Source organism: Taudactylus pleione, unplaced genomic scaffold (genome assembly GCF_031769625.1).
Source record: "Taudactylus pleione unplaced genomic scaffold, aTauple2 ptg000009l, whole genome shotgun sequence".
Classification (NCBI taxonomy): domain Eukaryota; kingdom Metazoa; phylum Chordata; class Amphibia; order Anura; family Myobatrachidae; genus Taudactylus; species Taudactylus pleione.
The window spans coordinates 14,331,296-14,358,885 of NW_028284412.1; the positions used below are offsets into that span (position 1 = coordinate 14,331,296).

Here is a 27,590-nt window from a genome sequence, read left to right on the forward strand (position 1 = left end):
AGGTGTGTATTAGTGTGTGACTGTATGAATGTGTGTATTAGTGTGTGACTGCAAATTGTGTCTGTATGTATGTGTGTAACTGTATGTATGTGTGTTATTGTATATGTGTGCAGTAGTGTAATTACTGTAGGTGCAGTAACTGCAGATGCTATGGGGCCCGGACCATCCAGGGGCCCGGCCCTCCATCTGCATCTACGGTGCCAGGCCTCAGTCTACACACCCCGCCCAGGCCACTTGATTGCATGTGCCCCCCAGACTAAAAGTTGCCAGCCAGCCCCTGCTGCCCACCCACATATGGTTCCTCTCTTGGGGGTAGATTTACTAAAGCTTCTAAAACAGACGACTGGAGGTGTTGACTATAGCAACCAGATTCTAGAATGTAATAGAGCAATGATAGCTAGATTGGTTATTATGTGAAAGACCACCACTGTAGTAACCCTCGCTACATCTGAATTACTGTTATAAAAGGCCATGCTATTAACAGGATACACTGTAGACTGGTGCAACTTGCCATAATATAGATGCAGCACTAATTAACTATCAGCTGAGAAGGGGTGGTTTCAATAGTAAAACAGCCAATCATAAGCATCTAGCTATTTGTGTCATCATCATGTATCTTTACAGTGAATTCCAGTACTTACAAAAGATACACCTAGTAAGAGCCTAATGATTCCTCCACGTTTTGTTCTATTGGGAGCAGTAAAACTTAGCACTGCCCATTCTGATTCGGCATTGCTAGTGCACCTGCATAAACTAGAGTTCACGCAGTCGCACAAAGTCTGGTGTCTGGCGGACGGAATCGGAGAGGGGCGGAGGGGTATCCAAAATTATCACAACCCGGGACTCATTCCCATCTGAAGATGGCGAATGCTCCCGCAGTTAAGCTCTAAAAATATTGTATTTTCGGAGTTTGATGAATTTAGGTCCCCATACTAGTGTATGGGGACAGAGGGCCATTTTGTTGAATGGCCCCAAAACTTAATTTCTACAAAAGCAGGTGAAAATTAAAATTTTCACCTGCTTTTGTAGAAATTAAGTGATAATAGACCCCTCAGCATCTTCAGGGAGCATACTACACTTATGCTACACATCTGAAATATACTGAAATAAGAAAGCATTTTGGCAACTACAGTTGACGTAGGGTTAGCTTTACTGACTCACAGCACGAGGGTCATGAGTTTAATTTGTGGTTATGGCCAGTATGTGTGGGGTTTGCATGTTCTCTCCCTGTTTGTGTGTCTTCCTCCCATGCGCTGAAACATACCGGCTTCTGACAAAGAATTAACCTTAATGTGAACATAAGGCTATGTGATAGAAAATATAGGTTGTAAGCTTTACTGGGGTAGGGACTGTTGTGAATGACTGATATATTTGCTGTGTTGCTGTGTACTATGGGCCTGATTCAGACCCACTCGCAAGCGGGTGGATGGCCGGGCAGTGCGCACGCGCGGTGTGCACGAGCCCTGCAGCGAGTGAGAAATTCACTCGCTCCGGGGCTCGCTACAAACAGGGCGGCTGTCTACGTTGATCGACAGCTCGCCCAGTTTTGTAGGCGGGGAGGGGGGGGGTGGCTGGACAAACGGAGGCGTTCCTGAAGGAACGCCTGCCGTTTGTAGGCGGCCCTACTGACATCACCAGTGATGTCAGTAGTGAGCCTCCAACTCTATTAGAACCGGAAGCTCACTGGGGCTTGCGGCAGACAAGACCCTACCACAAGGGTCTCGTCGCAAGCCCGATGGTCGCAACCATCACCTGGCCGCTCACAAAAGCTTTGGGTGGTCACCCACAGCTTAACGAGTGCACAGTATGGAGATGTGTGCATTCACACTGCACAAATGATGTGTCTTTCATTCCAATGAACTTGTTTTGCTCTGTATGTAACTGTTTAACTATGTAATAATAGTTAAATTTGTGTGTACTAATTTAATTTATTTTGTTTTATGAATAAGTTGATGCATTGATATATTTTTTATTCCATGTAAATATATATACAGTATATGTGGTATATAGTTTGTTACAGTTAAAGTGAATGGCTCAGGATTAAATTGAATCTGTGTAATATTTTGATTAGCAATGAAAAGCTGAGGACATTCAAGTTACTTGCAAAAGAAATAAAAATGCAATGTCACTGTGTATAATTTGCGACAATAAACTCTACTCCACCTATATGTAATAAGTTATTATGAATATGAATGAATATAATTGTTGAGATATTTTTTCTTATCAGCATCATTAAATGTTAGCACTTTCAATACATACATATAGAACTAGCTGGGATACCAGGCATTGCTTGAGTTGAAGACTGGACCCTGAAGTATTCCTGCAGCATGCAAACAGTGGCGTAACTACCGTGGGTGCAAGGGTTATGGCTGCTATGGTGCCCAAACTGCCTCTGTGGCCCGTCGCTCCCCCTGCACCCAGTCATGCACATAAGGTGGGTCGGTCCAGTCAGGACCGCAGAGAGGGACTCGGGTGGCAGCGGTGTTGATTTGGTGCCAGCCCGCAGATATTGAGAGAAAAGCGCTGCCGGTCACAAGGCAATTAGAGCTGGCGGACCGGCGGCCAATCAGCAGGGACGGCTACTGATTGGCTGCTGGTCCACAAGCTCTGATTGGCTCATGACCAGCACCAGACTCAAATTGCACTGGTGCTGTCTGTCCTGTCTGCCGCTGCCTGCCAGTGCGCCAGCTGTAATTAGCTGGTCTCGTCCCAAAATCCACACCTGCTGGATGCTAATGGCACACAGAGAGGCTGCTGGAGGGAGATGGCTGGGGGGGGGTGAGTTGCTGGGGGGCGGCATAATGTGTTAGGGGCATTACAGTGTGGCATAATGTGTTATATGGGGCACTACTATGTGGCATAATCTGTAAAGGGCATTACTGTGTGGGCATAATGTATATGGGGCACTGCTACTGTGTGGCATACTGTGTAAAAGAGGTACTACTGTGTGGCATAACCTGAATGACTATGTGTGGGGGCAAATGTATGTTTTTTTACCTCTAGGGGGGCCCCAAAGTTCTAGTTACGCCCTTGCATGCAATCACAGAGGGCTGACTAATATATATGGTCACTTTAAAAAGGACTAAAGGTGCGTATCCACATGCAAATCTTGAAACAACAGTACAATTACAACATTGTAAACGTACAGTTGTTCCTCTTCTTTTGTAGTGCCTACACTGAACGATATGTCGTTCAGTGCAGACACCCTCCCTCATCCCCGAACATGCCCAATCTGTCGTTATCAGCAGATTGACCAGCATGTTCAGGCGTTGATTGATGTTGAAAATGACCAGCGGGAGGGCACATCACTGTTCGTTTTGACATTTTCTTTTTTTTTTTTTTTTTGTAAACTCTTTTTATTGAGCAAATCACAAAAAAAACAGTACATTCCAATATTCAAAAATAAGGATTAACACATAACATACTTTTATAATGGGAACTGTACCATTTCAGAATAATAATATGATATAGTAGAACATTTTCTCATTATAAAAAAGAGAAGGAATACAGAAGCAAGAGAAAAATCTTGCAGCAACGGTGTGGCAATCCGTTTAAGAAATAGAGAGAAAAAAAAAAATTAAAAATAAAGAGGAAAAAGGAAAAGAAAGACTTTAGGAAAGACAAAGGAGAATAAGAGGAGAAGAGGGTGGGCGGACTCCAAATAGGATGACTTTCTTTCAGATTAAACATGTTAGAGAAAATATATAAAAGGAAAAAATTAATTGTTAAATGGAGAGGAAACATTTTGGTATGTCAGCCAAGGAGACCATATTTTATCAAAGGTTTTGGATGTATTACGTAATAAAGCTGTCATATATTCCATCTTGTATATATACCAGATGCATGATAATATTGCCTGCATCGGAGAGGGATGAGGGTTTTTCCAATCCGCTGCAATTTGGCAGGTCATAGCAGACACTATATGTCGGAATAACCTATTCTGACACCGGGACAGAGAAGGCAGACCCAAGGGAAGTAGAAAATGCCGAGGATCAGAGGGAATCGTAATATCAAAGAGGTGCGAGAGGAGAGCAAGAACCTCCTGCCATATTCTAGATAGTTTGGGACAAGTCCACCAGATATGCAAAAAACTGCCCTCTCCACCGCAACCCCTCCAACATCTATCCGAAGCATCGGGAAACATTGCTTGTAGCCGCGATGGTACATAATACCATCGGTAAAGCAATTTATAAACATTTTCTTTAATTTTGACGCAAATAGAGCTGGTGGCAGCATTGTCCCATATCTCCGTCCAATCCTCAGCATCTATAGGGTGTCCCAAATCTCGTTCCCACGCTAACTCATGAGGGTCTCGATTAGAGCTTACTTCTTCCCATAGTAAGGAATAAATAGTAGAAATAAGACCCCTAGTGGAGGGTCTTCTCCAACATAAGGACTCAAAAGAAGTCAAAGGTCTGCTAATCAGAATCGAGCTAATTTTGGAGTGGAAATGTCTAATTTGTAGGAACCGAAAAAAATCTTTGGATGGAACCGCTGCTCTATCCCGGAAGTCAGAAAATTGTGGGAAATTAGTATCTATAGTAATATCATTTACATAATAGATATTGCTCGATGACCAGGCAGTAAAAGATGACTTACTTAAACCAGGAGGAAAAGATGGATTATGAAGTAGAGGTATCAAAGGGGACGGGGCCGGAGCTAACTTAAAACATCTATTGGTTAAATCCCAAATTGCTAAAGAACGGGAAATTACAGGATGAGAAGAAACTGTCCGGGGACGATGAATCTTAGGGATCCACAAGAGGGAGGATACAGTAGCCAGTCCCAGCTCCTCGGCCTCGATAGCAACCCAGACCTTCCCCGCACCGAAGTTATACCACTGAGCACAATGAGAGAGCTGCGCAGCATAATAATATTTTTTAAAATCAGGAATTCCCAATCCCCCACCCCTGGAAGGCCGCTGAAGCAACTTTAGTCTGATCCGCGGGCGTTTCCGGTTCCATATGAAATATGAGGTTTGGTACTGAAGGAATTTGAACACGTATGGAGGGATGTAGATCGGAAGGGTCTGAAATAGATACAAGAGCCGAGGGAGAACGCTCATCTTAACTGAATGTATTCTACCTATCCAAGAAATAAAATAATTGGACCAGTCACACAAATCAGACTTAATACAATCTAGAAGGCGGGGAAAGTTAGCCTGAAACAGCTGATGAAGATGATGAGTTAGGAAAACACCAAGATATTTAATCTTTTTTTTATGCCAGGTACAAGGGAGCATGGCCTCCAGTGTTTGCTTTAGGGTAGCAGGGATATAGAAATCAAGAACTTCAGTCTTGGTGACATTAATTTTATAACCCGAGTGTTGGGAATATGAATTTATTTCCTCTAGAAGTGAATTTAGGGATCGAGCGCTGGGTCAGTGAGAGAGACTAAAATATCGTCGGCATATAATGCGATTTTATATTGTGAAGGGCCAGTGGATACTCCCGAGATAGCTCTATTACAACGGATCTTTGCCGCTAGGGGTTCCATAATAAGAGCAAATATTAAGGGAGAGAGGGGACAACCCTGCCGAGTACCGTTAGTTATTCCAAAACTAGAGGAATAGACACCATTAACCGAAACTCGTGCTGAGGGGGAACGGTAAAGTGCTGCAACGCCATCTAAAAATTTGCCTGAAAATCCCATTTTATCTAAGACAGCGAATATGAAGGGCCAGGAGATGCGATCGAAGGCCTTCTCCGCATCAAGAGCTAAAATCAGAGAAGGAAGTTTCCTTTTATGAATAGAATGTATCAGATCAATGGCCCGTCTGGTGTTGTCCGATGCCTGACGTCCAGGTATAAACCCGACCTGATCCGGATGTATCAAATAAGAAAGCAAAGGAGCTAACCGAGTCGCTAGGATTTTAGCATAAATTTTCAGGTCGACGTTTAATAATGAAATCGGTCTATAGTTAATACAATGAGTAGGATCACGATCAGGTTTAGGGATCACTACAATGTCGGCCCGAGTTGTATCAGGAGCAAAAGAAGCGCCCTCCAAACTATCGTTAAATAGAGATGTAAGATGTGGGGCAAGTTCCTTTGCAAACAGTTTATAATATTGGGCTGTAAATCCATCAGGGCCTGGGGCGGCAGAGGAACGCATTGATCTAATAGCAGCTATTGTCTCTTCATCTGAAATACGGTCATTGAGAGTAGATAATTGGGATTCTGAGAGCATCGGAAGGAAAGTAGAGGACAAATATGAGTGCACCCCCTCGGCTCCAGCAGAAGTGGGATAAGAAGAATCTGATAAGTTATAAAGGGAACTATAAAAGGTTCGAAACTCCTCAGCCATAACCTCAGGATCATAAGTTAGAGAACCAGAAGACGGAGAGTGTAGTTTGTCTATCGCACCTAATGCTTGTCTGCAACGCAGTTTATTGGCTAACAAAGAATCAATTTTGTCAGATTTATCATAAAAGCGTTGACGAAGTTTTTGCAAGATAAGCGCAGCGCGACGAGACAGAAGGGCATTAAGCTGACCTCGTAGTTTCTCAATTTGGGTTAGCACGGAGGCGCTAGGGGATGTTTTATGCTGAATCAATAGTACTGAAATTTGTGACTCAAGGGAAGTAATTTCTTGTGCAGCCGCTTTCCTAACCGCTGAGGTTTTAGAAATAAGAAAACCCCGTATAGTAGCCTTATGGGCTTCCCAGAGGATACTAGAGGAAATATCAGGGTAGGTATTCGCCTCAAAATAGCGGGTCCTCGTCAATTTTATTTCTAGCAGAGCGGGGGGATGTTGTAAAAGGGAGTCATCAAGACGCCAGTTACGCTTCCTACGAGGAGAGCGATGTACATCTAAAAGAATATAGACACCTGCATGGTCTGTCCATGTAAAGGGGGAAATACCGGCTTCCGTAACCAGAGAGGTAATAGTGGAGGAAATGTGGATCATATCTATCCTGGAATAATGTTGGTGTGGGGCTGAAAAATGAGTATAGTCTTTGCTGTGAGGATGTTTAAGACGCCAGGTATCACTAAGGCCATAATGTTTAAGGGAGGCCAGGAGAGTACGAGAAGCTCTAGGAAGAGACTTCCCCGAGGAGTTTGAAGGCGGGTTCGATCTGTCTAACAGGGGGTCAATAATGGTATTAAAATCCCCACATAAAATAATATGGCCCTGCGCAACTCTGCTAATACGCCTGAACAAAGAATCAAAGAATTGGGGCTGGTCTTGATTAGGAGCGTACACTGACACCAGAGTGAAAATCTCAGTACGGAGAGTACCTATCACTATAAGAAATCGACCCTCTGGGTCTGTCACAGTTTTAATGTGGACAAAAGGGATATTACGCCTAATTAAAATGGCTACCCCACGTTTTTTACAATTCGCTGAAGCAAAGAAGGTCTGGGCAAACCACCTACCTCGGAGCTGAGAATGCGGGCCCGTAAGATGCGTCTCTTGTAGAAATGCAACATCGGCTTTCTCCCTCCTACAAGCCCCCAAGAGAACAGTACGTTTCTTAGGAGAATTAAGACCGTTTACATTAACTGATAGCAATTTAAGAGACATGGAAAAATATATAAAGAGGTGCTACTGACATAACACACAGATATAATAAGTCAAAAATTTGGCCCAAGTAGAGCCACCCTTAGGGACAGAAAGAAAAAAAAAAAAAAAAAAGTGGAAAAAGAAACAGAAGAGAGCCACAGAGAAAGAAAGGCACACAAAAAAATGGAAAGAAACAGAGAACCCATTCGGGTAACAACCCTGGTAAATTGGGTCCCAATCAAGGACCGCAATAATATCAATCAACATAACATTAATCAAAAATATCAAAGGGAGCATGGGGGGTAGTGAAAGGACCGTCCAATAGAATCAGGACTGCCTGGACCCTTAAATATAAGATCGTCTAAAACCAAATCAAACAAAAATCCCTGTAAAACAGGGATCATAAACCTGTGTCAGTATATAGAAACAAAACAAAACAAAAAAAAAAAAAAAAAAAGAGGGAGGGAGAAGGAAAATGGGAAAGACAAGGGGAAAAGAGAAAAATGATCTAAACATCGGGATATTCATACAAATAATAACTATTTATGTCGCAGAGAACCACGAGGGGAGGACTGTTCCTCCTAGCAAAATTCAAAAAGAACATTGTAGGGAGCTTAAACCCTAATATAAAGAGAGTATACACCAGGGAGTGACCGAACAGTTCAAGTGGGGTCACAGTCCTTAGCATGGCGACGGGAAACCCTGGTCCAGTCCGGTGAAGGAGGATGGGAGCGTTGAGGTTTGGGAGAGGCTGCATCAGTCACCGGATCAGAAGTCGGTGTCGGAAGATTAAGCTTGGCTAATAAATCTTGACCTTGAGTGAGAGTCTTGACACTATGTACAGTGTTGTTTGCTGAAACCTGAAGCATAAAGGGGAATCCCCAGCGATATCGGATTTGATGCTGCCGTAGAATCTTAGTGACTGGCTGAAGATCCCGCCGTTTCTGAATAGTAGAGGGAGCCAGGTCCTGGAAGATTTGTAACTGCATATCTTGGAAAGGAATCACTGGAGAGTCTCGAGTAGCTAACAAGATCCGTTCCTTTGTACGAAAATAGTGCAGGCGAACTATGACGTCTCTAGGAGGTTGAGTAGGAGAGGGCTTCGATCGGAGTGCTCTATGGGCTCTATCACATAAACAATCTTCATTTGTAAGGGCTGGAACTAAGTGTTGAAAAAAGTATTTTAGAAATGACGGTAAGGAGGGACCAAGGATTGATTCTGCTATATTACGGATACGTAAGTTGTTGCGACGGGAACAATTCTCTTGGTCCTCTTGTCTTTCTTTGAGTGTCTCCACCTCATCATGAAGTCTAGAGAGTTCTTTATCAAGACGATTTTGGGAGCGGCATAAGTCGTCCGATTTAGATTCCAGCGCGTCCGTTCTGTTGCCAAGAGATGTCAATTCTGATTTAAATTCTGTTATAGCCTTTGACAGTTCTTGCTTGAATGCGGATTGAACTCCCTCCAACAAACCAGTCATAACCGCTTGAATTTGAGGATCAATACCAGCTTCGGATGAGCAAGGGGAGGAGGGGGATTCTGGGGGTAATGACGAACTCTGTGAACCCTTGGATTTAGATCCGAAGAAATTTGCAGAGGATGGTGGAGGTTTCTTACCTCTCTGCGACATAGTGAAATAATACAAAAAAAACAAAAACTACGGTATAAAAGGTGAGACACAGGGCTCTACAATAATAGTCCAGGCAAGTTTGGTGATAATATTAAGCGAACATCTTTAACTCCAGAGAGGCACCATCCAGGAGAACTTCAGCCTCAGAAAAAAGAGTGTGAAAGGCTGGCAGAAAATATAATAGCACATGGAGGTTCGCTAATTGTGGCTGCAAATAGTACTTGAGGTAATTATCACAGAAGACCACAGAGGGAGCCAGCGTAGAGTAAATGGCAAATATCCACCAGCACAAAAATAAAAAATGTCAGGGAAAGAGCAAGCTAAGTAGCTGATATGGCTTGAACCTGTTAGGCTAGTGAAAAATAAACTGGATATGTATAGGTGGTCATATAGGAGCTCCAGACATAGAGAGAAGGGCCAACAGGTCACGTGACAATGGAGCAGTGGGATATAGAAATACAATATAATATAATCTCCCCTCAGGGACTCACCACCCTCCCCTTACTCCAGGGAGTCACAGGCAGCAGATAATCCAGTCAGCAAGAGGGGTTGCACTGCCAGTATCCCGGCAGCAATAACCAGCAGCAGCATCAGCGTGGGAGAGAATCAAAGATGGCCGCCGGAGGATTCAGAACGCTGGGGCTTCCTCCCAAAGATGTCTCCCGGGAGTCCCCAGAAGCAGGGACACCAGCCCTGACACAGCAGCAGGGCAGCCGAGGCTAGAGGGCCGGAGAGGGGTCACGCGATGTGCGGCAGAGAGGACTCCGTCGGGCGCACACCACAGAGATGACGCCGCCGCCGGAAGTCCACAGCCGCCAGTCCGCGCGCTCCAGTCCCCGGCTCAAAGGGCAGCAGGCCAGCTGCAACCCGCGGAAGCGCCTATTGCGCCTCCCGATTCTGCAGCTGCAACCCGCTGGGCCAGCGACAAACCAGGGGAAGGCAAGCAAGGGTCTGGAGGTGTCCGCTGACCGGGATGGGGCCACAGAGGCTAGACTTCCTCTGCACTGGCCCGGAGCTCCAACAAGATGCGGCCTCCTCCATTAACGGTCAGGCCACGCCCCCCCGTTTTGACATTTTCATGCCTGATTTGTGCACGATTAATGAGCAATTGAACGATAACGATGTTGTTATTGTTCACTCGCTCTGTTTAATCGGCAAGTGGATATGCGGCTTCACTCTGGATTTAAAATGAATTTGCATGAGTCATAAAGTTTTACACTTGCTCAGACTAAGGTTTAAATGATACTTTTGTAACTTTTACACTGGTTTTTGGCAGACCGCCATTTTCCATTTCAGCCAGCTCCGAAACCTGTATAATTTGTGTCCCCCATTTTTAGAAATTGTGTGACAGTGTATGGCCCTGACAAAGTTCATATCTAGGCAAAAACTTAATCCTGGTGAAACTACACCACCCTGCCATATTTGGTGGAGCTACAGTAGGTCCAAAACTCTGGCCGTGCATAAAGGACAGACAGACAGACACGCTTTCTTGCTTATTATAAAGATAACTCAATATGCTATAGATTATAACATACCTGTCGTTGACTAGTTATTCCCTCTACAAATTTCCAGTTGTTACCATCACTGCTGAAGCTCAGAGAGAAGTGAGTGATGTACATGGAAGTGAATGCTGAACGTGCACCCTGTATCATTATGCCGGTCACCTTCATTTCACTCCCAAAATCTATTTGAAACCATTCACCAGGATTGTCCACCTATAGATAAATATAAAGTTTGTGCTCATTATAAATCATAATTTGTATTTAGCTACTACCTACTGATTGTGCTGTCTTTTTGGCTAGCATTGTATGTTCTTATACTCACATACTGTAAATCAATATGAATAACTACAGATATGAATACACTGGAAATTATTAACTCCTAAACAGCAACCCACATCAACCAGGGAATGTGGTCTACCACAGCAGTTTTGCACAGACAAAGGCTATGCACTGTGTAAAGTGAATGCATTCCTAGGGAAATATGTAGCAGGCACACCAGTGCTCTGCAGTTTGCAGAGCAGTGTAGAAACTAGATTGGGTGCAGACCTGGGCTATGGAATTGGGGGGGGAGGTATGGCTCCCCCCCCCTCAAAACAATTGATGAAGCTGCAGCCACGGACGGTCAGGGGCTGTGCTTTATAGCAATAGGCTGCACGGCCCCTTGCAACGCATGGAGATGTCGTGTGCGGTCTTTAAGTTAAAACACTTCCGTGTGGTGGAGGGGGTGCGCAGCCTATTACTATAAAGCACAGCCCCTGACCTAGGGCCGATGCTCAGATAAGAAAGGGAGGGAGGAGGGAAGAGGGGAAGGGAGAGTGGATGCCGGAACGATTTTATGTTGCCCCCCCAACATAAATCAGTGTGATCGCTAACGTACAATATGTACAATAATAGCAACTAATGCAGGAAAGGTCAGTACAGGTTAATAGGACTAAAAAAATGATAAAATCACTGCACTTATGTGAAATTTAGCAGCTCCATGACAATAGGACAATTTTAAAATAAAAAACAGCGCTATTAAGCTATAAAAGTGTATGTGAAAAGGGTTTAGGTGTATATAAATAATGAAATGCAATGCCATGAAAATAAATAAAAACAATAACAAGACTCAATGTTTATAGCCTTTTGATACACTATATGCGGTTGCGGTGTGCTTGTTTGTACAGGATTCCAATTCTATGCCTGATGGAGATGAACATCTGTTGGGAGCTAGCTAACTGTCCCTAACTTCTACCTTCCGATGTTTCGACTTCTCCTCTCGGCTCGGCTCCTTTGCACTCAGCGTACACTTCCGGTCTGGTGTTTCCGAACTTCCAGTTTTAATATAGACCTGTGGCCTTCTGCACGGTGACTACGAAGGTATTATTTATTTTTATGGCATTGACAGCAGGAGGGAGGGTGGCTGCCATCACATCACTGCACCGGGTGCTGCTGAACATCCACCCGCACTACAGGCAGGAGAAAGACAGCAGGAGGGAGGGCGGCTGCCATCACATCACTGCACCGGGTGCTGCTGAACATCCGCCCGCACTACAGGCAGGAGAAAGACAGCAGGAGGGAGTGCAGCTGTCATCACATTACTGTGTTGGGTGCTGCTGAACATCCACCCGCACTACAGGCAGGAGAAAGACAGCAGGAGGGAGTGCAGCTGTCATCACATTACTGTGTTGGGTGCTGCTGAACATCCTCCCACACTACAGGCAGGAGAAAGACAGCAAGAGGGAGGGCGGCTGCCATCACATCACTGCACAGGGTGCTGCTGAACATCCGCCCGCCCTACAGGCAGGAGAAAGACAGCAGGAGGGAGGGCGGCTTTCATCACATTACTGTGTTGGGTGCTGCTGAACATCCTCCCACACTACAGGCAGGAGAAAGACAGCAGGAGGGAGAGCGGCTATCATCACATTACTGTGTTGGGTGCTGCTGAACATCCACCCGCACTACAGGCAGGGGAAAGACAGCAGGAGGGAGGTTGGCTGCCATCACATTACTGTGTTGGGTGCTGCTGAACATCCTCCCACACTACAGGCAGGAGAAAGACAGCAGGAGGGAGAGCGGCTGCCATCACATCACTGCACCGGGTGCTGCTGAACATCCGCCCGCCCTACAGGCAGGAGAAAGACAGCAGGAGGGAGGGCGGCTGTCATCACATTACTGTGTTGGGTGCTGCTGAACATCCGCCCGCACTACAGGCAGGAGAAAGACAGCAGGAGGGAGTGCAGCTGTCATCACATTACTGTGTTGGGTGCTGCTGAACATCCTCCCACACTACAGGCAGGAGAAAGACAGCAGGAGGGAGAGCGGCTGTCATCACATTACTGTGTTGGGTGCTGCTGAACATCCGCCCACACTACAGGCAGGGGAAAGACAGCAGGAGGGAGTGCAGCTGTTATCACATTACTGTGTTGGGTGCTGCTGAACATCCTCCCACACTACAGGCAGGAGAAAGACAGCAGGAGGGAGAGCGGCTGTCATCACATTACTGTGTTGGGTGCTGCTGAACATCCACCCGCATTACAGGCAGGGGAAAGACAGCAGGAGGGAGTGCAGCTGTCATCACATTACTGTGTTGGGTGCTGCTGAACATCCGCCCACACTACAGGCAGGGGAAAGACAGCAGGAGGGAGGGTGGCTGCCATCACATCACTGCACCGGGTGCTGCTGAATATCTGCCCACAGCGGGAGCACTGCAACCCAGGGAGACCAGAGCAGCCGGACATGGTAAGTAAGCTCCAGCTCTTGGCGCGCTGTGACAGGGTCCTTGCTCTCCGTGACACTCCTGCTTTCCACCATGCATATGGGGACTTTGCTGTCCTATCTCCTGAGTGCTTCCGCCATCATGCACATGGGGAAACAGTTACCAAATATCCTGAGTGCTTCCTTTATTATGCACATGGAGAACCGATGGTCATATATACGGAGAGCTTTCAATCACACACATGGAGAACTAACTGACCAATCTCCTGAATGCTTTCCACCATGCACATGGGGTTATGGCTGTCCTATCTCCTGAGTGCTTTCCACCATGTACAAGGGGAACATACTGTTCAATCTTCTGAGTGCTTATTTGTATATTCCACATTGATAAATTTGTGACCAAATATAAAAGACAATAGAATACCTGGTGGTAAATTTATTAAGAATTGTGTATAGTCGTATTGAAACATGCTGGGCAACGCTGGGATTTGCTTGACTTTTTTGCAACCAACCAAATTGCCTGGCCATTTTGATTTGATGTTGCTACTGATCATGTTGTATCGTGTGCGACGTCAGTCACCACCATGCCCGGACACTAGGTGCCTGCTGGCACCTGTACCCCCAAGTGTGAAGGAAATAGTTTAAAAAAGACAGTACACGGACACTGAATATGTTAACCCTTTATTACACACTCACACTACACATAAACCTACTACATGTTGCTGGAAGGTCCCCTTCTCCAGGTAGACATCCAGCAAGCTTGGCAAAATAACAAACTCCCAAACCCACGGACATGGAAGCACTGTATGTACATACTGTACTTTACAGTGCTTCTCCGAGTCAAACCTCTCTCAGCCAATTAGGGACCACTGCCAGAGAAACCGGACGCTGATTGGCTAAGAAAGGTCTGAATCTTAGACAAACAGCGCTAAGGTGCAGGAACCCACGTTGAGTATCTGTCATTCTTGGGGAAGCGCTGTATTTACAGTATGTACATACAGTACTTCCATGTCCATGGGTTCAGGATTTCGGTTTGTTATTTTCTATTATTTAACTCTTTATTTACATTGTACACACACAAAAGCACAGCACAGATCTGACAGATCGACTGATCTGTGCAGTGCTTCGGCAGAACGGGTAGCACACAAGCACTTCTATCTATCTAGTTATTTTATTCTGCTCCATGTTCTATTGTGTTTTTAAACACAATTCTTAGTAAATCAGTGAGCTGTATTCCTGTCTATGGAAAGTACTTGCGTGTTGGTTCGATGGTCTACTCAGGGCCGGATTAACAATGGGGTAGATGGAGCTGCAGCTCCAGTCCACCCATGAAAATAGGCTCATAGGATCCACTGCAGTGCACAGCCGCTCTCTCCCACCCACAAACAGCAGCAGACTGTCAATCACTGACAGTCTGCTGCCACTCTGCATGCGATCACGCAGGACCTGTACTGCACATGTGCAGTAGGGGTCTGGAGCCTGCGCAGATTTCCAACCTTGCCTGGGTGCCACACACACACACTCACAAAAGGATGTAAAAGTGCTGCATGTAATAAAGATAGGACAGATGTACCCTTACAGACAGTCATGATTACTTTAGCATCTACTTACACAATCACATTAATTTAAAGAAAAAAAGAAAACTGTGAAGTTGTAAATGTTTTTTGGGGAGAAAATGTTGTGGTGTACAGTAAAAAGAAAACTAGAGTATTTAGAAGTTTGGGCAAATTAATTTTCCCAGCCTTAACTTCATCTACAGTATATCAAAGTACAGCAGCAGCTTTGTCTCAGTATCATTCCTGCTTCCAATACCATACAAAGGCTTTGTGTTATAGAATCTTATTTAGCTCTCTGTAGATTAAGTTATGTATTTCCGCTCTAGATATTCAAAACAATCTTTTCAAATTACAGCACTTTCTGTCATCTGTGATTGAATGTACTGCACTTAAATGTCAGAAAAGTTGACTTTGGACCTGATTCAGCATGGATCGCAACAGTGTACGCAGATCGTTCGATGGTGTGTACTGCGCATGCGTATGCTGCACAGTGCGTGTGCGTGAGTTAACATTGCGAACGCTATGCAATCACTCGAGCAGAATAAAATCCATCGCAGAGTGAGTGAGGCTGTGAGCGTTTGGGGGCGGTGACGGGGGAGTGGTTGGAGAAACGCGGGCGTGTTTGTCCGTTTGAACGCCGTTTCCTGGGCGTGCTTAAATTAGCCACTGAGACAGCATACGCTGCTTGAGTACTTACTGCGTACAACAAGATTTGCAGTTTCTGCGGCAGGTCAGACCTGCTGTAATTGTGCGTGAGGGGCCGATGTTACTCAATGTTCCCGATGTATACGCAGGACTGAAAGGTATTACGGAAGTGAGATAGCGGTAGTGGGCGTCTCTATGCTGGATGTGCGACGGCTTTGCTCATTGCATTTATTAGCATATTTTCGCAGCAGACCTCCCTGTGAATACAGAGTTGCGATCGCAATAGTGAACCATGCTGAATCAGGCCCTTTGTTGAACCCATTCTGACTACATCAGTTTCACCAGGAATTACTATTTTCCTTAGCCTACCGAAGTAAAATTTGCAAGTATATTGGAATTCCTTTATATTGTGGATGACCACTTACGAAGCTGCTAATATTTCCAAGCAATAAATATAATGTAATAAAAGCTTCACGCACAGACATGATACATGGGCAGAAATAAATGCGTATTTCTGCCTGTATTCAGAAGTATCTGAAGACAGGAACTGTATCTACTAAGTAAACCCAATTAACAATATGTAATATCAGCACTTTAAAATCTGACTTTGCTTTACTTCTGATCACTAAAATATGGGGGCTTATGTAATAGGGTGTGAGCAGAGGAGCAGAGCCGGATTTAGACCTCATGGGCCCTAGGCAAGATACCAGTTTGGGACCCCCCTGCCTAAAACAAATCATAGCAATATATATATATATATCAATGGGAAATATCAATTTCCCCCACTATTCTGTTGTCTAAATATATATATATGTGCATATATCCAGTAGGTGTCACTAGGTCAATTTACACATATTCATATCATATATACACTCATATATATATATATATATATATATATATATATATATATATATATTTATAGTGTGTATATGATATGAATATTTCTATCTTGCCCTATTGACTGTGATATATGCAGTTTTTTGTTTCTTGCCGGCAGCTCATCAGAGTAATATCCATTCCTACCTGCCTGGCCTTGCTGGTTGCGGCTGCTGGGGCGGGGCTAGATGGATCAGCTGGGACAGGGCGGCGGGCCGCGGACCTGGTGACGGTGAGTCTGCGTGCGTCACCCTTCCTTCCCTCATGTGCAGTGGCTGCGGCACATACACACAGTCTCTCCGAGAGAGCACGTGCAGACAGCGGTGCAGAACTCTCTGGGAGTGGAGGCGGGACCGTGTGACGTCATGACGTCAGGCGGTACTCGCGCAGTGCTCCTCTGGGAGCACTGTGATCGGGTGGATTTCTTAGGGCAAAGGGGCCCGTCCACGGGCCCTAGGCGAGCGCCTAGGTTGCCTAGTGGGAAATGCTCTGCAGTCGTTGTGGCAACTCCTGCAAGTCTTCCTGTATTTTTAAAGCGACAATCAGTTTAAAGGCAAAACCAGCTTGGTTTTGCCTTAAAAATGATCGCCGCTTTAAAAATATGGGAAGAGTCGCAGGAGTTCTCGCAGCGGCTGCAGTTCGCGCACCCTATTATATAAGCCCAATGTTGTCCAGAAAATAAGCCTATCTACATTTTTCCTATAATAAAATCTCAAGTATGTAGTCATTATGTCGACAACCGGCATCTCGATCGTAAAAAGACCGGGGCAAGGTAAGTATCAGCCACAGTGGGGTGGGGGGAGGGTTAGGCACCGCAGGGGGACTTAGGGTTACGCTGCGGGAAGGGGGAGGTTAGGCTATAAACAAGGGGGCTTAGTTTCAGGCACCACCGGGGGAGGTTAGGGTTAGGCACTAAGGGAGGAGGGTTAGTGTGTGGGGTAAGGAGGGTTAGTATGAGGGTACAAAAAAGGAGGGATAGGGGGTAAATAGGACAGGGGAACATTACTTACCATTCCCCTGTCAGGATTCGAACCATCGGGATGCCGCTGTCAGTGTACTGACAGCCGGCATCTCCTCCGTCGGTATTTCATACCGATTCCGTCACATGTAGTCGAGTTTTCACTTACTAAATTACATAAATATCACATATTCAAAGAAGAAAAGTAAGTAGCTTTAATGGGTGCACTGGGACCCACGTTGGTAATTTAAAATGTAATATTTTTAATAGGTATGTATTAAAATCTCACTATATTAAATATGCTAAGATGGTGAAATATAAAAAGATAGAATTGTGCAAAAGAGATGAAAATTGTGTACAATAAAATATGCAAAACAAAACTGTTGTCAATTTGTCATAGTTTCAATATGATCAGTGTTTAGTAGCACAGTGGTTCATTACTTATTATAGTTTATTCTGTTATGTTGCAAATAATTATTTCTTAAGGTTAAATGCCTTCATCAGAAGTAGCAAATTGTATCAAACAATGCAGTGACTAATATTGTATATAGTCAGTTTTCCAAACTGATACAATGTCTTCTCTTCCCATACTTAGACGCCTTATCCTTATGTATTGCCATGCAATGCTTATAGTGAATATTTGTTAGCTATGCAGTATACACAAATATATGTTGTAGTTCTGAGTCTCTTAGCTGTAAGGTTAAATCCCACACAGCAGGTATATGTTAGTATATAATTGGTCAACACACCTTGCATTAATGGGTCTCCACTACATGTGATATATACTAGTAGTAGTTCCCATTATATCATGTGTGTGTGAATCACATACCATAAAAAAAAGGATTTTATAGGTAAAAATGTTAACCTTTGCAGCTCTGGGTATTCATGTATACAATAGTGCAGCTGAACCTTTAGGCAATTGCAATCATTCCCAGCACTGTGTATACTACATGTATCATTTTGTATATCAGTAGCTGGAGCATAGGCCTCATATATTAAGCATAGCTTTCACTAATTGTAGGCAATAGCAATTAGTCTCAGCACTATGTATAGTGCATATATCATTTTACTTTGACATCAATGGCTGGGATTTATAACCATTTAGCAACATATTTAACATTTAATTTTAGTTACATGACATTGACAATCCGTTACAGAGAGCCTACGGCCGTTCACCAGTCAGGCTTTCTCAAGGCATCACCTGTCATGTAATTTCCTTTTCCTTAAATCCCCTACCCTAAGTTCTGATTGGTTGTCAGCAAATCAATCATGTTTAATATTATTTGAATGGTAGTATAATCTTAATAGTAATCCACCAACATCCACTTCTTAAAACATAAATATAATATAAATATAATATATTTCATTATATTAAGTATAATGTTAAAACACATCCTCTGATGTTTTTATTTGCTATTTCTCAGACAGATATCCTATATAAAATTTGATTTTGAGTTTATCCATTATATACATATAAATTATTCCTTTATGTCAGATCTTCTATATCTTTCCATTTGATGTCCAATTTAATCAGATATTTTTATATATCTCTCTCATAGGGGGTGATGATAGTTCTATCATGATGGAAAGAAGTATGTATAGTGACAGTGATTTATGTTCCCTAAATTCTGATTGATTGTCAGCAAATCAATCATGTTTAATATTATTCGAATGGTAGTATAATCTTAATAGTAATCCATCAACATCCACTTCTTAAAATATAAATATGAAGAATTTACTTCATAATATTAAGTATAATGTTAAAACACATCCTCTGATGTTTTTATGTATGATTTCTCAGACAGATATCCTATATAAAATTTGATTTTGAGTTTATCCATTATAAACATATAAATTATTCCTTTATGTCAGATCTTCTATATCATTCCATTTGATGTCCAATTTAATCAGATATTTTTATATTTATAAATATCTCTCATAGGGGTGATGATATTTCTATAATGAGGAAAAGAAGTATACATAGGGACAGCGACATATAAGACACAAATACCAATATATATCCAAGGTATATCACAATCCATCTCCATTCATCTAGCATTATCATGGTACATTTTATAACATTGTTCAACATTCATTGTGTTCGACTTTTAGATCACTTCATTTCAGTATTATTATTTTTTAGGTAGTGATCACAATATTAGAATGGTGGTATAGTCTTAATAGCAATCCACTAACATCTACTTCCTAAAACATAAATATAGTAAATTGACTTCATAATATTGGAAGGAACATTAAAACACATCCTTTGATGTTTTTATTTGTTGTTTAATGGCCCAATGTCCTTTCTAAAAAATGTTTTAACTTATCCATTATATCTATATGAATTAATGCTTTTTACCAGATCTTCTATATATTTTCCATTTGATGTCTAATATAATATCCAATCATGTATCTTTTATTAATTAATATCACAGAGAGTGGTGATATATCTTATGAGAAAAAGTAATGGCATATGTGACATACATTTCACATATGTATAAGGTGTATCACAATCTATCTTCATCCATCTAATGTTACCAATTATCATAGTAGATTTAGTAACAGTGATTTAGATTTATTATAATCGAATTTTAGATCGCTTCATTTCAGTATTATCATCATTTCAGGTGATGTGATCATCTTAATCATTATGTACAAATATTTAGGCGCTAGCCTTCTGGGTAAAAATTTCAAGCACTAATATGCGTATTTATCACTTTATTTAAATAACCTTAAGGGTTAACAAATAGGACCGCTGCACCCACAAAATTTGAGGGATACTGAATCACCCCAAGCGATTGGAATAGAGGTTGAGTCTCCCATATCCAAATATTCTGAAATACGGAATATTCCAAACTACGGAATATTTTTAGCATGACTGAGAAAGTGAAAAATTTGCTTTCTGATGGTTCAATGTACACAAACTGTTTAAAGCACAAAATAATTAAAATATAGTATAAAATAACCTTCAGGCTGGGTGTATAAGGTGTCTATGAAACAAATGTATTTCATGTATGTACACAAACTTTTTTTGATATACAATATTTTTAATAATTTTGTGTAAAATGGTATGGTATGCTAATATTCCAAACAACGGAATATTCCGATATCCAAAATACGCCTGGTCCCAAGTATTTTGGATATGGGAGACTCAACCTGTATGTGCAAAAGAATTTATGAGAAGCGTTGGTCAAGTAAAATAAAATAACAATTTATTACATAAAGAAATTAAATGAAAAACATATATCTATGGACAAACCTAATATACTAAAATAAAACCGTACTGAATCACATAAAAATAAAAAATGACATAACAATGACAATAGCAATATGGTATAAAATGACACATATCTAAAAATTGATGCTCCAATAATATCAGATACTATCTAATCACATAATATGTCTGACCAAATCAGAAATACGTGAACCGAAAAAAACCTTTTCTCTCTGAATGTTTCAAATAGAATCAATCAACAGTTATTTCTCAATAAGAGATATATATGAGCTAACAGTTTTTTGCGTTTCAACTTGTTATTCCAACACTGTGATGTGCTCTCAAGAGGGCAATGATGTAGCCGATAATTGTAAAATCCTGTTAGCACTAACAGATATTGTGGATTACTCAGCATAGGTGAATAAACGAAAAGATCCTTTCCATATAGCATGCAGGCACAACAGAGGTTTTTTTAGATGTGTCTCTGTACAAAGAATCTTTATGAGAGACCAGGGGACCCGGGAACCCAGTAATTTCCTCTTACCACTGTTGTTTTAAAAGTATTTATACATATTACCAGTCCGTCCGGTTCCTAATATTCGTGCATGTGTATTTGCGTGCTGTGGACTTGATGCAGGGAATAGTGCTATTCGAACAGGGGATCTTGTAATGATGCATGAATCCCTGTATCACCTGAGCCTCTCCACACATGGGTATGGTATTCAACGCTTTTCTCCGCCTCTTAGACCCGCCAACGGCTTTTTCAAGAAGTGTACCTTCCGATTAGAATGGGCTCTATAAATATCCCAGCAGCCGGCAATTATCATCAGCTGTTTTTCCTTTGATTTAATTTGTTTCTTTGTATTCTCTCCTCTCTCAGAGACTTCTCATTGCGCATGCGTGTTCTCACTGCGCTACATGTTTTACGGAGACATCCTCAATCTATGTCTCTTTCTTCTCAATTGTATCAATATCACACATAAACCCTGTGTGAATTACCATTTGCAGAATAGTCTCCACATCATTATTGTAATTACTGTAGTGCTATTAATCGCCTTTCAGAGCGAAACATTTCTCTCTTTTTACTACACAAACTTATCTAGCAAAGTATGTCCTATTTACATTATAAGTTTCAAACATAACGATACAGTCTCAGACTTATATACAAAATAAATAGTAATAACAATTGCGCAATAAACCAGTAATCTGCAGCAATTAGAACCATACAAGAGTGAACATCAATGCTCCTACATTCATAGAAAATAAAATAAAATGGATACAATTGCGCTGATGACTGGAAAGATGTAAACAATTTTATTTAATTTAAATTCACAATTTAACATGAAATAAAGTGTCACAGTGCATCATTTCATGTAAATAAATATAAAGTGCAAAAAACCTTTCACCCCCTCTTTTGGTTGGTTTTATATATTCTATAGCTTTGACTGTGAGTGAATCTATTGACTCACCTAAACAGATAGCTACATGCCTAGAAAGAGAGTGTGTTTTAAGTTTTTTCAAGATATTTCTCCTATGATGCATGAATCTCACATGTAAAGCTCTTGTCGTGCTGCCCACATATTGTAGGCTGCGCTTACATTCTATTACATAGATAATGAATGATGTTCTGCAGTTAATAAAATCCTTAATAATAAAGTTCTTGCTTAATTCAAAGGACCTAATACAATTGTTCTTCCTTTCTGTGTGTTTACAAGTAGTACAGTTATTTGTTCCACACCTGTGGAAACCTTGTGGTTTTGGAGGAAGCCAAGCTAGTTAATCTATTTGTTTTTTATCTGACCATTTGAAAAGACTAAGAGCCAATTTTGATTTTAAATTATCGGACTTTCTAAAAACTGATTTTTCAGATATAACTGAAGGGCCTATATACGTATCTAATTTAGCAAGGGAATATTTTTCTTCACTATCCTTCTAATGTCATGGCTATACTGTCGCACGCCGGCCTAGAGACCCCAGAATCAGACCCCGTCGCTTACCTGTGCGGGCGCTGACCCGCGCTGTCTTCCGGCTCCCGCGCTGTACGCTCCTTCCTCTTCTCCCAAGGCAGTCTCCGCTGTTGTCGTCTGGAGGGTCCCGCTGCTGTGCTGCTCCCACGCCGGCTCCTGCTGACCGCTGGTCCCCGCTGACTACCTCCAGGAAGCGCTGTCCTCCGGTCCATGGGCGCGGCCATCTTGGATTGCCCATGTGACCCCACTACCACCAATGAGGAGCCTTCTCCTTCTCTCTCAGCCTGTCAGCTCCCAGTGTCCACTATAAAAGGATCCCCAATGCTCACACAAGTTGCCAGTGCAACTAGTTTCTTAGTTTAGCTAAGCAAGCCTTCCCACTGCGCTCCAGCCGCTCCACGTAGCCGCTCAGCTACCAATGTCTACACACGGCTATCCAGCCGCTCCACGTAGCCACTCAGCTACCAACGTCTACCCACGGCTATCCAGCCGCTCCACGTAGCCACTCAGCTACCAACGTCTACCCACGGCTATCCAGCCGCTCCACGTAGCCACTCAGCTACCAACGTCTACCCATGGCTATCCAGCCGCTCCACGTAGCCACTCAGCTACCAACGTCTACCCACGGCTATCCAGCCGCTCCATGTAGCCACTCAGCTACCAACGTCTACCCATGGCTATCCAGCCGCTCCACGTAGCCACTCAGCTACCAACGTCTACCCACGGCTATCCAGCCGCTCCACGTAGCCTCTCAGCTACCAACGTCTACCCACGGCTATCCAGCCGCTCCACGTAGCCACTCAGCTACCAACGTCTACCCACGGCTATCCTTCCGCTCCACGTAGCCACTCAGCTACCAACGTCTACCCACGGCTATCCAGCCGCTCCACGTAGCCACTCAGCTACCAACGTCTACCAACGGCTATCCAGCCGCTCCATGTAGCCACTCAGCTACCAACGTCTACCCACGGCTATCCAGCCGCTCCACGTAGCCACTCAGCTACCAACGTCTACCCACGGCTATCCAGCCGCTCCACGTAGCCACTCAGCTACCAACGTCTACCCACGGCTATCCAGCCGCTCCACGTAGCCACTCAGCTACCAACGTCTACCCACGGCTATCCAGCCGCTCCACGTAGCCACTCAGCTACCAACGTCTACCCACGGCTATCCAGCCGCTCCACGTAGCCACTCAGCTACCAACGTCTACCCACGGCTATCCAGCCGCTCCACGTAGCCACTCAGCTACCAACGTCTACCCACGGCTATCCAGCCGCTCCACGTAGCCACTCAGCTACCAACGTCTACCCTCGGCTATCCAGCCGCTCCACGTAGCTTCCTAGCTACCTCGTTACTGCCGCATTCCTCAAACTCCTGTCAGTTTCACTGCACCCTCTCATGCGGAGAAACTTCATTAAGCCAAGTCTCCTCCAGCGAGCGTCTGCGCCAAGTAATACAGATCCAAGGCCCAGTCCGGGAACACAGCTCCTAAATTCCACGCTTGTGACAGTTTGCACTGGCCAGATGGACTCAGCAAGTGGTCAAGGATCTGGGATAGAAGCCTCGCAGGATGTACTATCCCGTCTGGAAAGACAGGAGACCTCTCAGGCTCAGCTGATCCAATTTATCCAAGATATGTCATCACGCCTGGACAACATTCAGTCCTTACTGGTTCATCCCGCTCCCGCTGGCTCCCAAGCCGCCTCTCCTCCTGTGGTGTCACCTGCTCCTCCGGTTCTACCTCCTGCTCGTCTTCAGCTTTCCCCTCTGAGCAAGTTCGATGGCAACCCCAAATTATGCAGGGGTTTTTTAAACCAATGCGAAATCCAATTCGAGCTACAATCCGCCAACTTTCCGACGGCCAGAACCAGGGTGGCATATATCATCTCTCTACTCTCTGGCCAAGCACTCGATTGGGTCTCGCCCCTTTGGGAGAAGTCGGATCCCCTGCTCTCCAACTACCCCGAATTTGTTGCTACATTTCGCAAAATCTTTGATGAACCCGGAAGAACCACTTCTGCATCAGCTGATATTCTACGCCTCCGTCAGGGCAGCAGGACCGTCGGCCAATACGTAGTCCAGTTCCAGACTCTGGCTTCAGAACTCAATTGGAACGAGGATGCCCTCATCGCTGCCTTCTGGAGTGGCCTTTCTGAAAGGCTCAAAGACGACCTAGCTTCCCGTGACCTTCCAACCAGTTTGGATGGGTTAATCTCTCTCTGCAACAAGGTGGATCTCCGTCACAGGGAGCGTGCCTTGGAAAGAGGCAGATTTGATCGTGGAAGGTCACATCCAGTTTCCCGCTTACCCTCTACTCCTCTGGGCGAAGAACCCATGCAGGTCAACCGCTCTCATTTATCGGCTGAGGAGCGGCAGAAAAGGCAGAGGCAGAACCTCTGTATGTACTGCGGATCTCCTCAACATTTAGTTAAAACTTGTCCCATTCGTCCGGGAAACGCCTCCTCCTAACTTATGAAAGAGAGGTTAAGTTAGGAGTTGCCATTGAATCACAAAGGAAGTCTGATTCCACCATCCAGGCTCATTTAAAGTGTCCTCGAGGTTCCAAAGCTGTATTAGCTCTCCTGGATTCCGGAGCGGCAGAGAACTTTGTCACTACTGAATTTGTCCAGAAGCATCAAATCCCCATGGAAGCGTTGCCTCGAGTCATCACTTTAACCGCCATCGATGGTAGTCGCATTTCTAGTGGAACCATCACCCATCGTACAACACCACTTAAACTTACCATTGGGGTGCTCCATTCCGAACAACTATCCTTCCTAGTGATTCCCAAAGCCTCTCATTCTTTAGTCCTCGGATTACCCTGGCTACAGAGACATTCACCTCAAATCGATTGGACCACCATGCAAATAATCTCCTGGGGTTCCAATTGCTTCAAAGGCTACCTTCAGCGGGTAATACCTATCAGATCTTCCGTTGTACGGGATTCTACAGACCTGCCCAAAGCCTACGATGGGTTTCAGGACGTCTTTAGCAAACAGAGCGCAGACCTGTTACCTCCCCATCGTGATTGGGACTGTCCCATAGATCTGATTCCCGGGAAGAATCCTCCTAGAGGCCGAACCTACCCTCTATCTCTCCCTGAGACTCAGGCCATGTCGGAGTACATTACGGAAAACTTAAATAAAGGCTTCATTCGACCTTCCACGTCTCCAGCAGGGGCTGGATTTTTCTTCGTAAAAAAGAAAGATGGTGGCTTGCGCCCGTGTATTGACTACCGGGGTCTTAATGAAATAACTATTAAGAATCGCTACCCTCTTCCTCTCATTACAGAGTTATTTGATAGAGTCAAGGGAGCCACAGTTTTTTCCAAACTCGACCTAAGAGGAGCCTATAATTTAATTCGTATCCGTCCAGGCGATGAATGGAAAACGGCCTTCAACACCAGGGATGGGCATTACGAGTATCTCGTTATGCCCTTCGGCCTCTGTAATGCTCCGGCCGTCTTCCAGTTTTTCGTCAATGAAATCTTCCTCTTGTACAAGTGTGTGGTCGTTTACTTAGACGACATTTTGATTTTTTCTCAAGACCTCCAAACTCATCGAGACCAGGTCAAACAAGTCCTTCTGAGGTTGCGGTCCAATCAACTGTTTTGCAAATTAGAGAAGTGTCTGTTTGAGGTCTCAAGTGTACCATTCCTGGGATACATTATCTCCGGAACAGGCCTTCAAATGGATTCGTCAAAGCTACAAGCCATTCTTGATTGGTCTCTTCCTTCTTCCTTAAAATCCATACAAAGATTCCTAGGATTTGCCAACTACTATCGCAAGTTTGTAAAAGGTTTCTCGACTCTGGTAGCTCCGATTACAGCCCTCACCCGCAAGGGAGCAGATCCAACTATATGGCCCGTCGAAGCTACCTCTGCATTTCAACTTCTTAAGCAAGCCTTCATCTCCGCTCCTATCTTAAAGCAACCAGACTCCACCCGGCCCTTTATCCTGGAGGTGGACGCATCCTCTGAAGGTGTCGGTGCAGTGCTCTCCCAGCGATTTAAAGATGAAAAACTTCATCCCTGTGGTTTCTTTTCCCGGAAGTTTTTGCCTGCAGAGAAGAACTACACCATTGGAGATCAAGAGTTACTCGCCATGAAACTAGCCCTCGAAGAATGGCGATATCTTCTAGAAGGAGCTCATTACCCCATTACCATTTTTACTGACCATAAGAACCTCCTTTATCTTAAATCTGCAAATTGTTTGAACCCTCGTCAAGCCCGGTGGGCAATGTTTTTCTCCAGATTTAACTTCAAAGTCTCCTATCGCCCCGGTTCACAAAACCTCAAAGCAGACACACTCTCCCGTTCCATGACGAGCAACCCTGATCTACCCATGGAACAGCCCCAACCAATCTTGAATTCAGCTTTCTTCGCCTCTACCCAATTATCTTCTATACCCCCGGTTGGGAAGACTTTCGTCGCTCCGGAACTCCGCAAGAGGTTACTGCATTGGGCTCATGCTTCCCGGTTCTTTGGTCACCTGGGTATGGATAAAACCCTAGAATTTATCCAGCGGTCCTATTGGTGGTCTTCGATGAAAAAGGACGTCAGGTCTTATGTGTCTTCATGCATCAAGTGTGCCCAACACAAGATACCTCGGCGGGTTCCACACGGTCAACTCCAACCTCTTGCAATTCCATCTAAGCCATGGACTCACCTATCTATGGATTTCATCTCTGATCTTCCTCCATCTCGGGGCCACAACACAATTTGGGTTATCGTGGATCGTTTTTCTAAAATGGCTCATTTCATACCACTTACTGGGCTTCCGTCTGCACCTCTACTCGCCCAGAGCTTTATAAAAGAGATCTTCAAGCTCCACGGCCTTCCTCAAGAGATCATCTCCGACAGGGGAGTACAGTTCGTAGCGAAGTTCTGGAGGTCACTCTGCTCAGCCCTTCAGGTAAAACTCAAATTTTCTACCGCTTATCATCCCCAGACCAACGGTCAGACCGAAAGGGTCAATCAAGACCTGGAACAGTTCCTGCGCACTTTTGTCTCCTCCTCCCAGGATGACTGGATTGA

The 27,590-nt window shown here is 44.0% G+C and overlaps 1 protein-coding gene across 5 annotated transcripts in view; it reads right to left on the reverse strand.

The window, feature by feature from the left end:
- Positions 1-27,590, reverse strand: part of LOC148542789 (coagulation factor VIII-like) — a 306,775-nt gene that overhangs the window by 2,707 nt on the left and 276,478 nt on the right. For 4 of the 5 annotated variants that reach the window (XM_088467390.1, XM_088467391.1, XM_088467389.1 and 1 more), the window contains one exon: positions 10,673-10,852. In XM_088467390.1, coding sequence (XP_088323516.1) covers positions 10,673-10,852 — 180 coding nt within the window. Of the gene's footprint in view, positions 1-10,672; positions 10,853-27,590 lie in introns of those variants that run through there. The other variant, XM_088467393.1, reaches the window with a different exon arrangement.